This window comes from Balaenoptera physalus (genome assembly GCF_965194825.1).
Source record: "Balaenoptera physalus genome assembly, chromosome: 11".
In the NCBI taxonomy this organism is placed as follows: domain Eukaryota; kingdom Metazoa; phylum Chordata; class Mammalia; order Artiodactyla; family Balaenopteridae; genus Balaenoptera; species Balaenoptera physalus.
The window spans coordinates 76,828,079-76,843,834 of NC_138896.1; the positions used below are offsets into that span (position 1 = coordinate 76,828,079).

A 15,756-nucleotide genomic window follows, 5' to 3' on the forward strand; every position below is an offset into this window, starting at 1 on the left:
GCTTGACTTCCAGATGAGATATTGGACACATTACAGAAACACTGTGTCACACAGAAAGGAGGAATTCCATGGACCAGCATGGAAACCAGATCATTCAAGCTGCACCAAACTCTCTTATTCTTATTTTCCCCATTAAGTTTCCAGTTCTATGAGTTTAAGGCAGATTTCTTGCTATTTGATGAACAGACATTGTCTTCCTTATTGCTTCAATGTAACCTATGTAACAAAGTTATAACTTCAAGTGGGGAGTAAGTTCTAAATGTACATAAGAGACAGAAAATACAGGTAATAGTGAGATTTTGATTGTGAGCTGCTAGAGGAGAGCAGCCATGAGCCTGAGAAGGAAATGACTGAATTTTGATCTATTTCCATTTATTTAGAGGATGATTTATATTACTTTTGCATTCTTTACTAGCAGTTGAGAAATTATGATTTTTGTGGAGTTGCATTGTGATATAATTTCATAAAAAGGAGTTTGTCCTCTCTGTCCCCACCACCCTGCCCTACACACACACACACACAACTGAATACATTTGTGTTACAGTGTAAATTTTGAAAACATCCTTTATAGTGTAGATCATAGTCTAAGTAGAGAATATTCCATTTGTATTTCTGAACCAAGGCAGGGGAAGCCCTTTGAATGTTGACTTTTTACTATAGACTCAGACTATAACAAGAAAACAATTTCTGCCCATAAAGCAGATATTTCTCAAAAGAGTCCCTGAGTCTAGGTGAACCTGATTTCAGGGTTTGGCTGGCCTTGGTGATAAAATAGTCTTTCACAAGTAAGACAAAACCTAGTGAAAATTCAGTGGTAACTGAACCAACCACCTTGATATCTCCAGATGATGATGTTATTCTTTCAAATGAGGTGAGTGATGCTGAATAACACAGAATGTCACTTCAATTCAGGGTGTGGGTGACCAAGTAACGTTGGGCTTTTCCATCTCCTGTTTAGGTTCCTGGTGGAATTTAACCTCTGCAGTTGGTGGCACTCAGATATGACAGCTAAAGGTAAGCAGCAACTGGCTTCTCTTTCCTTGCTCAGAGTGATGAACCCGGGGTTCACTGGCTACTTTTCACCAGGGATGTGCTCACGTAAGACTACCCAGGACAAAGAAGTGATGATTTCTCCTCTCTGTCAGCAAAAGGCATCCTTTGTGCTAAGGGTAGCGCTGTTCAGTCTAACAAAAATTCCACAGGCTTCATTCAGCCCATGTTGAATGTACACTTTGACCTGTTTCCTTAACTAAGGCTTTGAGGTCATACACTGCACAGGAGAATTATTCAAAAGCTAGTGGGCAGTGCTGAAATCTAAGGGTCACAGACACATTGCCTTTCTCAGGCTGAATGAATGGATAACCATTACCTTTTTACCATTACCTTCATAAAATATAAATCTGATCATATTACTTTCCCTGCTCAAAACTATCAATGATTTGAGCAGTAATTAGTAGAAACTATTAGAGGCCTGAGTTGTGGAGTTAGATTAGTATGGATTTGAATTCTGGCTCTGAGGTTGGCCTTTGTCAAGTTAGCTGATCTCCTCAAGGCTCCGTTTCCCCACAGTAAGCGAAGTAGAGAAAATAATAAAAAATATTTATCTCTTATCATTTGTGTGTATGTGTACATTTAATGGTAAGATAAATCATGATATATGCTGAGCATAGAACTGGAATATAGTAAGCCCTCAAAAATGGTAGCTGTAATTAATTCATGATAATGGTGATGATGATGTTGACTGTAAAAAAATGAAATATTGCCATTTGCAGCAGTATGGGTGGACCTAGATAATATTATACTTAGTAAAGTAAGTCAGACAGAGAAAGACAAATACTATACGCTATCACTTATATGTGGAGTCTAAAAATAATACAAATGAATCTATATACAAAACAGAAAAAGACTCACAGACATAGGAAACAAACTTATGGTTACCTCAAAAAAATGACAGCCCATTCACAGAAAGGCATAGAAAATACCTATGAAATTTAGTAATATAGCAAGAAAAACAATATGCAAAGTTGTATATACCCGCCAAAACCCCCCAATGGTTGGGGAGAAGGAGGATGTAGAGTTAAATCAGATCAGCAGTGAGGCCAATGGGAAGTCAATAGGCAGGAACCAAAATAGGAAATAGGAAAACTTTCATGCACCCCAAATAAAATTTTACCTATAACATGAACCTGCTTTTGTTTAAAATTGTACATGATTTGAAAAAGAAAGATGAGAAGGAACTTACATAATGGGTGCTTGTTATCTTTTTCTAGTCATTTTTCTTATTTGGCTAGCATGTCCACAATTTTACTATTAGAGGTGAAAAAAAGGTACATGAGATTAAGTGAGAGAAAAGGAAGAAAGGTGATCAATAGAGGCCAAGAGAATGGATGGCAAGTTGGTTAGATGGCTGCTCTCTGCAGCACCAGTGCCTGGGGACAAATCACCACTCCTTGCCAGTCAGGCTTTGAACTCTGTTTCACCTAGAGATGAAGTACCCTGACCTTGGAGTCAGGCAGCCTTCCTCTGCCACTTGCTAGCTGTGCGGTTCTGGACAAGTCGCTTGGTCTCTCTGGGCTTTGGTTTCCTTGCTTGTCAACAGAGATAACAATAGACGTGACGTGGTTGTGAGCAGTGGATTAAACCGTGCATGCAAAGCCCACGTGCAAGATGGGGCACAGAGCGAGTCTGCAGCGTGGTGGGCGGGGCTCCAGTTTTGGGTGGTGGTGTCTCTTTTGGCTAAGACATCTGGCTCTCTCTGAGGCGTGTGCTCAGTGCTGGGGCAGCAGGCTGGTGGTCTTCAGTGGTTCACTTTCTGGCATTCCTCTCATTTCTCTTCATATCCGCATGCCTGCCCACCCTGGCTGAGGGGCTTTGGTGGTGAGCATGAGAGTGCGCCCTCTTCATGCCAATCTCCATTGCTGCTCCCCCCCATTCTCACCTTGGCCTGCTTCCCTTCCCTGCTGCCGCAGGCACCTGCCCTTACTCTTGTTCTGGTCCTTGACATGGACCATTAGTTGTAGAGTTTCTTTTGAGTGCCCATCCCTGTGATCTCCACTTAGACCAGTGGTTTTCAACCTGGGGGTGATTTTGCCTCCCAGGGGTCACTGCAGTGTCTGGAGACATTTTTGGTTGTCACAACTGGGGATGGGAGAGAGCTATTGGCATCCAGTGGTTAGAGGTCAGAGATACTGCTAAACATCTTACAACACGCAGGACAGCCCCTCACAACAAAGAATTATCTGACTCAAAATGTCAATAGTGCCACTCTTGAGAAACCCTGGTGTAGGGCAGGAGAGATGAATTAGGAAGGGGGATACGGTCTTGGCACTCATGACAGTTACAGAAGCTTGTGAAGGTTCGCATTCTGAAATTTCACATCCCTTCTCCCTTCTTCCCCCTCCACCTTAGCTGAGAGGAATGATGTGATGCTTCAGGTCTCTGTTTTCTGTCTTAGGAAGCTTTTTAAACAACCCTTAGTAGGTAATTCCAAGTCCTCTCACTCCATCGACAGAGTGCACAAAGACCTTGTCAAATAGTTACATCATCTGCAAGTTGTGTGCCAATATATACTGCTTTTTCTTTCCCAGAGAGCTGGCACTAGGTTCTCTTCAGATCCCTTCAACATACCTGAGAGGTGGGGACTGCTAGAATGTATCACTAAGTCTCTCTGAGGCACGTAAGTCAGACAGCTAATAGGAATTGGACTCAACCCCAAACCAAGGCCAGCCACCTCCGCTGGAGGACGGCGAGAGACGCACCTGGCTTTCTGTGAGTCCCAAGTTAAGCAAGCTGCCGCACGTGGATTGTCTCATTCAGACCTGCAGCCCTCTGCTGGGCATGGCTATGACTTTTTCTATTTTATAGATGAAGAAACTGGTTCAGGTGGTGAATGCACTCGCCCACAGAGCTGCAATCATCTGAATCTTTGTTAGAGGTAAATGTGAATCTCAGACCCAGTGTAAGCAGGGAAAATTCCAAGCACCATAACAATATTGCCTTGAGAGGTTTCTTCATTCTAAATTTACCCTTCCCTCACTGGATAAAGACCCTGAGCTGAGACATACATCTTTGTTTAACTAAAAATGGAATCCATAATTACACTGTTTATCTGCTTCATTTCCTTAATGAAGGGGACTGTGGAAGGCCATTTCTGCTTGATTATCACAAAGGTATCATTTTGGCGAAGCTGCACAAAGAGAATGGAGCTTGCTGGCACCCGGTTATGAAGGGGGTGCATTCACAGAGACAAAAGAAGAGGAAAGCTTTTCAAATGGCAACTCTATTCATTCCTGATTGTCTGCACGTAATTACTGTGAACCCAAGTCAGTTATTCACATCAGGGACATTTGTTGCTAAGGGAAAATTAAAGAAATCCAATTGTGTGTATGCTCCATTGGGTGCTTCACTGTGAGTGAGTGATAGGTTCTGGCGGCTTCAGCCTGAGAAGTCCAGTATAACTGGGGTGGGAGGCAGACAGGGTGATGGCCAAGAGCGGAGGCTCCGGGATGTGACCGTGTGCATGTGCATTTGGGCTCCATAACATAGTGGTGTGACTGTAGGCAAGCAGTTAACTTCACTTCTCTGAGTTTTAGTCTCTTCATCAGTAAAACAGGATAGCAACAGGGCCTTGCTCACCGTGTGATGGTGAGGATTCCATCCATCAAAGGGTCTAGCACGGTGTTTGGCATGTAGTAAGCACTTAGTGAGTATTGGCTGCAAAGGTGGTGGCGGTTGTTTTGCTATTTAGGTAATGATCGTAATGAGTCACTTTCTGTGGGACTCAAGGCAGGCTATGTCTGCTTTCTGAACTTCAGTTTTCCCTTCTGAGAAAATAAGGAATCAGTCTATCTGAGCTCCATGATGCTTGTGTACCTACACCTTTGTAAGACAATGAGTTTTAAATGCCTGAGAGTTAAAACAGTACCCATCAGGTGACTGGCAGCCTTAGTTATTGGTTTGAAATTCCATAGATAAACAGTAATGGCCAACAAATATATGTGGTGTTTTCCATAGCGCTCCAGACAAAGAAAGGTCTTTATAATAAACCATGTTATTTAGATTAAATGTGGCCATGGTTTTATATGATAATTTGTGTGTTTCCCAAAAGTACCAAGCAACTTCCAGCCAATCTATAGTCATACTGCAGACAGACTCAATGGCTTATCACCACATCAGTACGGGTGCCCTACAGTTGTCAGAGGAATAAGAATTTCATCTCTAGAAAGGATCAGAGCCAAATGAGTCTCTCCACTGAGAGCGCTGGACTCATTCCATTGTAACTGGGCCCAGACAATTAGAATTAGAGATGGTGCAATTATCAGGGTTATTTAAATCACGTGTGCTGCCTATCTCAGCCTGCCCCAAAGACCTTTCTTCCTTTCTCTCATTGGCCAAACTTCATAAAGCAGTTAAATATATATACATGTGCTAGAGCCAGACGGCTCAAGTTCAAATTTTGGCTCTGCCACATACTCACTGGATGAATTTGGACAATTCACTTCATCCTCTCCTCCATTCACTAATCTCCAAAACAGAGATAACAATTGTTCTTACCTCACAGTTTGATTTTTTTTTAATTTTGTCATGTTGTACTATTAAATAAATAAATACATGTAAAGCAGAACAACATCTGGCATATAAATTTCTTAATGAATTTATCCATTACCATCATTGGGTTATTATATGCCATCTGCATGCTGTGCCATATCCACTTACAATCTATGCTTTTGTTTACTTAATCTTTATTTCATTTCAACTGACTGACTTTTTGAAAGTTAAATAAATTAAATATTAAAGGGAAGCTTCCCAAATTAAAAGTCAATTTTGTTTGCCATATAGAGAAATCAATTGTAAAAATAAGAACTCTGAAAATAAACCATGTTATCATATTGTAGTCAGGTCCTCTGAGCTTCATGTTTGGCCTCTCTAGGGTAAAGGAGAAAAAAGCAAATGAAAGAAAGATGGAAGAAACTCCCTAGCATCAAACAAAGACATCTTCCTGACAAAAATCGAGGACACTGACAAAGAAATGGGAAGAGAATGATGTTCCCACCCAGCGCCTCTGTGTTGTTACTGTTGGACCTCAGCCGCGTGAAATCCCCTTGCCTTCCACCCAAGGCAGGCAATTTGCCATTAGGGACTGAGAGTCTCCCATTTCCTTTGTCTGTGTTATTTGCCTGAAAAACACCATTCAAGAGAATTATTCATTTACTCAGCAAGCATGTAATGACACTTCCTATGAGCTAGCACTGAAGGCTCAGGGGATAGACAGTGTTTGGGACCTGGCCCTTTGCGGGCATGACGACTACCCACGTGGTACCCTCGGTGGAGTCAGGATCAGGGAGGCAGGCATCTGCTTGCCATTCTAACCAAACAGCAGTGGCTCAAAAAGGCTGACAGTCTGAGGATTCAATGAAGTAACCTTCACAGTAGAAGTGGTGCTGGCAGTAGGCACACAAACACTTAAGTAGCACTAGCAACGTACCAGCCACTTTTAGTGGATGAATTCATTTGATCTTCAAACGACCATGCAGAGTTGGTTCCCATTTTGCAGATGAGAACACTACAGTGTGGAGAAATTAAAAACCCACCTGATGTCATACAGCAGTGGCAGAATTCACAACACCCAGAATTGCTCTTAGCTGTCAATACTACACAATTAGCCCAACTCCTGGCTTATAGATGGTAACATGAAGGCTGCTGGGGAGGGGTGGCACACATGTGTGTCAAAATATGCGTGTGTGTCACTCTGTTAAGAGTTGTACATGCATTAGTCTATTTATTCCTCAGAGCAACCCTGTGAGTTAGCATGGGAATCTCCCCTTAATGTCGGTGAGCAGTTCCTGAAAATCACGTTATGCATAAAAAGCTGACTGAGTCTACTTCCATTCGTTTTAAATAAGAAAAATTACAAGGTGTTATTCTTCAACCCGAAACCCCCAACCAATTTCCTCAAAATAATTAAAGCTCAATAAAAAGGCCTGTATATAAAAGAGTCACGTTAGGATGCAAATGCTTAAAACATGGCTTCCTGATCACCCAACAATTATCTGGTTGTTACCAAACAGTTGTTTTGCATTCAGTAACCCTCTGGTGGCTCACTTAGTGCCGGCAGCCTCCCAGATGGACGTTCCACAAAACATCTACTGGTGGTTCTGACATCCAAACCAGTTGCATTTGGAATGTAACTGGAGACTTTGTTACAAATATGTATTTATATTTCTATATAAACATCAGCCAAAAACTTTATACAAAGTTTAGGTATTGGAAACCTATAAGCAAGCATTCTACCGGGAAAATGTTCATGAGTAGATCTCCTGTGAAGAGTACCTGTACTACTAGCATCTCCATTTTACAGATGAGAATACTGAGGATTAGCTAAAAGCAGTGAAGCAGGAATTTGTACTCCAAACTGCTCTGACTTTTACACTTAACCACTATGCTATAGTATCTGTCATCATTATCGTCATCCCTAATGGCTTCATTAGAATGCTAGCTTTATTTTTGTTGTTGTTGTTGCTATTACTATTATTATTAATTGACATTAGCACTCACTATGTTCCAAGTACTGCACTAAGTACTCAACATATATTATTTCATTGAAATCTCACATCAGCCTCTAATAAAAGAACTATATTATCCCAATTTACAAATTTAAAAAAATTGAGACTTAGGTTTTGGAATTTGCCCACTGGACATAACTTGTTTAAACTAATTAATCCACCACCAAGCCCTTACCAAGTATGTACTCATCCATGTGCCAGGGTTATTTAGTACTATCTTACTGGACAAGGAACTTCATAATAGTAGGATTAGGTTCGTGGCTGTGTTTCAAAGACATTATGTATTTTACTATTCCATATTTCAATTTTGTTTCTGTAATAAAACCATGCAATTGTATCATGACCCTAAATAATGTGGTGTAACTTGTATTTTATACATTTATTCAGATGTATATACGTGTGTGTGTGTGTGTGTTGTTGTCACTGCTAAGTTCAAGTAAGTATGAGGTCAGAGACCGAGTGACTGATGTTGTCCCAGAAAGTAGAATTCTTGTGATGCATAAATGATAGTTGATCATGCCAGCAGAACTGCTTGAGGAATTATAGCTTATAGAGTTGCTTGGCAGATGAAATCACTTGACTAATTAGAAAATAATGCATTATGCTGTGCCTAGAAAAATCACAGAGCAGCAGGAGCGGAACTGCGTTCTGAGTTACTGTGGGCTGCCAGTCACAACAAAGCCTGTGCCTTGTATGCTTTATCATTTTTTTTTTTTTTCCTTACTCCTACAGCCCAGAAATTGAAACAGACCCTGGAGCCTTGTGATACTGAATATCCAGCGTTCGTCTCTGAGCGCACCATCAAGGAAACCTCAGGGAACATTGCTTGTGAAGACTGCTCCAAGTAAGCCCCCCCTGCCCCTTTCTGCTCAGTATAGAACTTTTCCAGACAGGCCAGTGCGGCTGGCATGCGTAGGATTACGTTGAGAGCTGGAAACATGGCTGCCCTCTTGTGTGAGGAAGTATTTCCATCAGCTTGGAAGAAACATCATTTGGCTTAGCTAGAGAGATCATTTAGAGTTTGGGAAACATTCAAATGTATGAAAATATATCCTAGAATATAAGAGATTTTTAGTCCAGTTTGTAGATGGGTGGAAAAAGTCCTGATTGGTTTTTTTTCCCAATTGACAGTTGGCAATTTCAGCTATTTGGGGAAATTTCTCAGGTGTTTTTATTGAAGGCACCAAGCCTTCAGGATTCACCCAAATCTGACATATTGGAAATGATTTCTTGGAGGCTTAAAATGAGTGTCCCTGATTACTGATGAGGTCAGGCCTCGCACTGGTTTTATTGGTCATTTGGGATCTCTGGCCTCTTCATTCCTGTTGGCAGTTCTCTACTGGGTGGTGGATCTATTCTTACTGATTTGGGCATTCTTTCGTTTCAGGTATGATTTCTTTGCAGTTCTCTGCTCTGTGTATGTGTCTTATTCCTTGGTCTATCTCTTCACTTTTTATAGAAGTCTATAGATGCACATAAAATTTTTTTTGATTTGATTTTAATGTAGTCTAATTTATTCTTATTTTCTTCTTCAATTTGTGCATTTTGTGCCTCAGAAAGTAGTCTCTGCCCTAATGTAATAAATACATTCTCATATATTTTTATTCTGAACACTTTAAAGGGTTGCCTTTCACATTAGAACTTTAATCCCTCTGGAATTTACTTGTGTGAGTGTCATGAGGTAGCGTCTAATTTGGTCCTTTTCCATATAGTTGGCCTGTTAACCAGCACTTTATATTGAGTACTTTTTATTTTCCAATACATATATTATGACACCTGTGTCATGGGCTGAATTCCCATCTATTTGCAGATCTGTTTTCAGGTTTTATGGTTTGCCAAAACCTGTGTCAACACCGTATCTCTTTAATTATTGTATCTTTGTAATGTGACTTGATAGCCAGGAGAACAAATCTCTTTTTCTTATTCTTCTTCTAAACCAACTTGACTATTCTTGCCTGTTAACTCTTTTGTATTAATTTTAGAATCAGCTTATTAATTTTGATGAATTATGCTAGGGTTTTGATTAAGATTGCTGTAAGTTATAGATTAATTTGAAGATAAGTGCTATTTTTAATGATACTGGACCTTCCCACTTATAAGCTGAATATCTCTTTATTTACATACCTATCAATACAGTTTTATAATTTTATGTTAGATTTACACCTAAGCAGCTTATGGTTTTTTGCTATCAGAAATGGCATATGTTTAAAACTACATTATCTGATCGGTAATTGCTAACCTATGAGAAGCTCACTGATTTCTGTATGTTAAATATCCTGCATCCAACTGCTAACTGCTCTTTTAGATCTAATAGTTTGTGTATGGGTTCTCTTGGACTTTTTCTCATACAGAGTAATACCATTTGTAAAATTTTCCTTTCTAATCTCTACACTTAATTATTGTTTTATTGAACTGGACTTCTGATACATTTGTTGAATAGAAGCTGTGAGAGCAGACAACTGTGTCTTGTTCCTAATTAAAGGAATTGCTTGTAATAATTCCATGTTAAGTATGATGTTTGATATAGGGTTTTTAAATTGTAGGAAAATATAAATAATATAAAATTTACCATTATAACTATTTTTAAGTGTACAATTCAAGGGCATCAAGCACATTCCAGTGTTGTGCAACCTTAATTATTATCCATTTCCTAAATTGCTATGAGTTTTTGGTAACCATTTATTAGGTTAAAGAAAACCTCTTCAAGTGTACTTGTTGCTCTGGTTGTTACTGTTTGAAACTTGAATGGATGTTAAAATTTATCAAAAACTTTTTCTACATCCATTATTAAAATAATTTTAATTTTTAAATATGTTGTTACATTAATATAATTTAAAATTTTTTAAATCATGAACTATATCATATATATTATAAATATCTTTAATAATAGATGGGTTATCTAATATGAAAACATACTTGCTTTCCCAGGATGGACTTTCATTGTCATGATTACAAAAAACGGAAAACAAAAACCATATTACTAGATTCATCTGGTCATATTATATTGTGAACATTTGCATCTGTGCTCAAAAAAGAGAGTGGACTATGCTTTCCCTTACTTGTCCTGTCGTTTGGCTTTGCTGTTAAGCTCATTTTATTGTCACAGAATTACCTGAAGAGTCTTCTTTCTTTCTCTAATATCTTTAACATTTTGTGTAAGATTAAATTATCTTTCTTGTAGATTTAGTAAAACTACCCATAAAACTGTCAGTGACTGATGGGTTTTTGCTTATTTGTTTGTTTTTGTATGTGAGTAAATTTTCAGTCACTCAGTTTCCTTAGTGGTTAGGTAATATCTCTTTGGAATTTCCATTTCTTTTTTAAATGATTTTGGTGATTATATTTCTGAGAAAATTGCCTGTTTCATCTCACTCTTCAAGTTTATTGCATACATTTGTAAATAGTGTTCTCTCTTCATTAAAAATGTTACCATATTTGTGATTTTGCCCCTTATAAATCACTCTCTCCTTCTTCCCCTGTCTCCCTCCTTTGCACCCTCTTGTGTTTCCTCCTTTCCTCTCTCCCTCCCTCTCCATACTGGCACAGATAGCTTTGTTTTGTTTTTATTTCCAAAGAACCATCATTTAGTTTGTTTCATTCTCTCTGTTTCTTTGACTTTCTATTTCATTTATTTTGCTTCTTATCTGTATCATTACCTTTCTTCTATGTATTTGGGATTTACCCTGTTTTTTATTTTCTACGATTTTGTGTTTGATGCTTAACTTTTTCAATTTCATTTTTCAGCTTCATTTATATATATATATATATATATATATATATATATATATATATATAAACTTTCTCTCTACATTCCAGTTTATCTTTGTAAATTTAATATAGAGAGTTTCATTGTTATTCAGCTCTAACAATTTTCTAACTTTCACCATTTTTTTGATCTGTAAATTTTTAAATAGTGTTTTAAGATTTCCTAGTATATGGGTTTTGAAGCTATCTTTTTTTTTATTATTGATATCTAATTAAATGACATCGTGGTCTGTATAACACATGTGTTTTAGTATGTGTGGAGACTTGCTTTGTATTCTAGCATTTGTCCCCATGTTTTTGAAAGCAAGTTTTATTCTCTAAAAGCTGAGTACAGGGATTAATATGTATCCATTGGATCAGGTGTGTTTATGTGTTTCAAACTTTTTTTTTCTTGGTCTGTTTTAGATGTCAAGCTCTCACCAGGCTTATGGATTTTTCCATTTCTTCATGTCATTCACTTTGTTTTGCTTTCTATATTGTGAAGCTATATTACCATGGATATTTCTGTTCAAGACTGGTGTAGCTTCCTAATAAATCATTCCTTTTATCATTGTGTAATAACCCTCTTTATATGAAAGTCTTTATGCTTTAATGCCTGTTTTGTTTGATAATAGCATAGGATTAGTAGTTCTTCTTTAGGTAATATTTTCTAGGCATATTTACCCCTTTCCCTCCATTTTCAAGTATTTTTTTTCTTTTTTGTCATTTTGCATTAGGATTTTGTATTATAAATAGAATATAGCTGGATTTGAAATTTTATTATCTCTATTATTGCAGATTTAATCTTTTAAAATTTATTTTGCTTACCAATAAGTTTGTATTTATTTCTATTGTCATTTTATGTTTTCTCTTCCCCATGCTTTTTCTTTTCTTTTCTTTCTTTCTCCCTCTTTCCTTTCTTTTCTTTTCTTTCTTTTTTGCCTTCTGTTGTATTCATTCTGTCTTCTCCATTCCCTTTTTTCCCTTACCAGTATACTAGTGTATACTAGCAAAGTATACACTCTGTTCTTTTGCTAGTTACCCTTAACCTTTTAAACATATTTCAGTTGGTCAGGATCTCTTCCTTCCTCCAGAACAAACAAAACCTTAGAACCTCTAACTTGGATTACATCTCATCTCTTTCATGTAGTATTTTCTAACATTTTAGTTCTACTGTGTTCTCAACTTACCAAATATTTTATTACTGTTATTGCTGTATATAGTAAATGAGATGTTTACCAAGTTGTTTACTTACCACTGCCTTTGTTTTTAACCATTGTTTTTGGTTCTACAGTACATTAGAAGTTATTTTCAGGAATGAGCTGGGAGTGACAAATTATCTCATTCTTTATTTGAAATTTCTTATTTAATATGTACTCTGCAGTGATAATTTAACTTCATACTATCTAAATTGATACTTTGAAGATCCTATTCCATTGTCTTATGACTTTTAGGTTTGCACCTTTTTAAGTAGTCTGGCTTTTCATTCCCCTCATGGCTTTTAAAGTGTGTCTCTTTAATGTTCTGAAGTATCACTGAAGTGTATTTAGATTTAAATGTATTTCTGTTTGTGTACTTTATTCTACGTAATTTCCTTAAGCATATTAGAGTTCACTAATTTCCTTTTGATTGTGTCTAGTCTGCTGCTTAAAGAGTCCATTGAGATTTTTTAAAAATACTGCATTCTCTTTTTAAATTGAAGTATAGTTGATTTACAATACTGTGTTAGTTTCAGGTGTGCAAAGAATCCATTGAGATTTTAATAAGCTTGTCTTTTTTATTTCTAGAAGTTTTATTTGCTTATTTTAAAAATCTGTATATTTTTTACATGAAGTCTTATTCTGAAGTGTCTATAACCAATAATAAAGGCCTTTTAAGATTATTTTAATAGTTTAAATTTTGAAGGTACCAATCCTGTTGTTTCTTGTGTCTACTTTCTTTCCTGGTTGATTATTTTCTCATGTGTTTTGTCATTTTTGACTGTGAGCTGATCTTTGTTATTGATTATTTTTGTGAGAACAGAATAGAGACCGAGTTTCTCTTCACAGTAGATTTACATTTGGGCTTCAATCATGTATCCTATTGCTATTGACTGCCCAGAAGTAATTGTTATGTAAGTTTTTGTAATTAGGAGTCCCTTTATCATATAATTACAGTAAATATTTTTCCTAAGCAGCATGTAGTTTATGCTTAAATTTTGATTTCTCACACTAACATTGTTTTACCCATTCAGAGCCCCAGACAGTACCAGATTATCAGGTTTTTACACTTAGTTATAAATGTACAAGTTGGCTTTTAGCGTCTTTTCTTGTAAGTTCCTTTGTATTTAAACACACTTGTTTTGTTTTACCATTTCATCCAGCATGTCTAAGTGTTTAAAGCAGAATAGCTTCTGTATTTGCCCAGTCCACCATGTCATAGTTTACTACATCAGCTGAGGACTTTAGAGCCACCAGAGGAAAGCACTGAAGTATAGTGGTTTAGTGCTGGGGCTATGGAGTCAGAGGGTTCAGAGTGTGAGTCCTAACTCCATTAATTGCTAATTGTGTAACCTTGAGTAAAAACCTAAGTTCTCTGAAATTCAACTTCTTCCTGAGTAATTTGGGGGATAATAATGGTAAGCATATCATAGACTTTTTATAAGAATTAAGTGGGAAAATTTATGTTGTGAATTAAGCATAATGCTTGGAAGAGAGTATACTCAATAAATGGCCACACTTAAGACAAGCATAATACCATACCAACTTAATATAAAAAGTGTTTAACATCCATAAGCCATTCTGTTGAAATGTAAATGTTCCTTTTCAAAGTCTAACATCACTTCACTACTATAGAATTCCCTGGAGAAAGAGGTAATTCAGATGACCAAAGTTCATGTATGACTTAAGGATTGTTGACTATTCATGGCTCTGTGAAGCGGACGCTACTAGTTTTATAATGATCATGAACCTTTTTTTTTTAAACTATTTATTTATTTATTTGGCTGCACTGGGTCTTAGTTGCGGCGTGTGGGATCTTTTAGTTGCAGTATGCGGGATCTTTTGTTGTGGCGTGTGAGATCTTCAGTTGCGGCATGCAGGATATAGTTCCCTGACCAGGGATCAAACCCAGGTCCCCTACATTGGGAGCACAGAGTCTTAACTGCTGGACCACCGGGGAAGTCCTGATTATGTCCTGATATTATCTCCCCATTTATCATAACTACAAACTCCATGAGGTGGCCAATATCTCTTAGCAAATGATAGGCAATCATATTTAGTAGAGTAAGTTAGTTTTCTCATTTCCATTCTAAGTGAGAAAACAAATACAACCAAGATGGACAACTGCTAGGGCAAGCAGTATTTTTCCTTGTTGACTTGTAGTTAGAAACCAAAGATATGAATGCTGCTTGATAAAAATAAGTGACCTAAAGGTTTCAAACTAAAGAGAAGACTACCTTTCATTCAATGGGAGGTTAATGTGTTCTTGCTACAGCCCAGAAACTGTGTAGGTGCTTTGGGGAAGCCAAGGATGAATAAGATAATGAATTTGATGCTGAAGGTATTTGTACCCCCCATGACTAGTCTTTTTCAGAGTTGAAATTCCACACTGGGTTGAAGACCCACAAGAGGTTGGAAAGTTGAGTAAGGCCATATGCAATTTGCAGGCAGCAGTGAAAAGATACCATAGCCTTGGGAAGATTTTACTTTCAAAGCTTTATTTTAAGACCACCACCCAGCAGCTCCGTCATAAACTGTGGAGGCAAACAGTAAAGGCTCTGGGGTCTGAGTGAGGAGAGGAACAGGGGCTTGTGCTTTTCCTTTCTTTTTTAGTAAATTTTTTATTGACATATAACATATACAGTAAAGTGTACAAATCGTAAGTTCGTCGCTTGATTATTTTTCTCACAAAGAGGACACCTTTATGTAACCAGCACGCAGGCTAAGAAGTGAAAGAACATCATCAGCCCTCTAAGAAGCCCCCCACCTACCCCCTTCTGGGTGCAACCCCACTTACCATAAGATAACCACTCTCTTGTTTTCTAACATCACAGATTGGCTTCGCCTGTTTCTAATGTCTAATTTGTGAGATGACAATTTAGTTTTTAAGATATGAGGGCTGATAATAAATTACCTTGAAGGATATTTCTAAGGAATTTGCCTGGAAAGCAAAATAGGTCTTTAGGGAAAAAATTAAGGATAGCTTAGGACGTCAGTGAACATTTCTTGATTGTGAATTATATCCTAGACACTGGGCTACACTGTGGAGAGACAGCAGTGAATGAGGCATACATGGTTCCTTCCTCATGGAGTTTACAAGGAAGTAACTAGGCAATGTCAACACTCCCTGCTTCATGCCAGGATTAGAGAGTAAATGTCACACAGGAGCACAGAAGGGAGGCTTGGAGTGATCAAGAGTCTTCCTGGAAGAAGTAGCATCCAATATAAGACCACCAAGTATGGAGGAGTTA

General features: G+C 37.7%; 1 protein-coding gene across 2 annotated transcripts in view; it reads left to right on the forward strand.

The window, feature by feature from the left end:
* Positions 1-15,756, forward strand: part of CACNA2D3 (calcium voltage-gated channel auxiliary subunit alpha2delta 3) — an 800,023-nt gene that overhangs the window by 722,004 nt on the left and 62,263 nt on the right. For both annotated transcript variants that reach the window (XR_014251113.1, XM_082414438.1), the window contains 2 exons: positions 959-1,014; positions 8,295-8,406. Coding sequence is in view for 1 of the 2 variants with exons in the window: in XM_082414438.1 (XP_082270564.1) it covers positions 959-1,014; positions 8,295-8,406 (168 nt within the window). In the remaining variant the exon portion in view is untranslated. The remainder of the gene's footprint in view (positions 1-958; positions 1,015-8,294; positions 8,407-15,756) is intronic.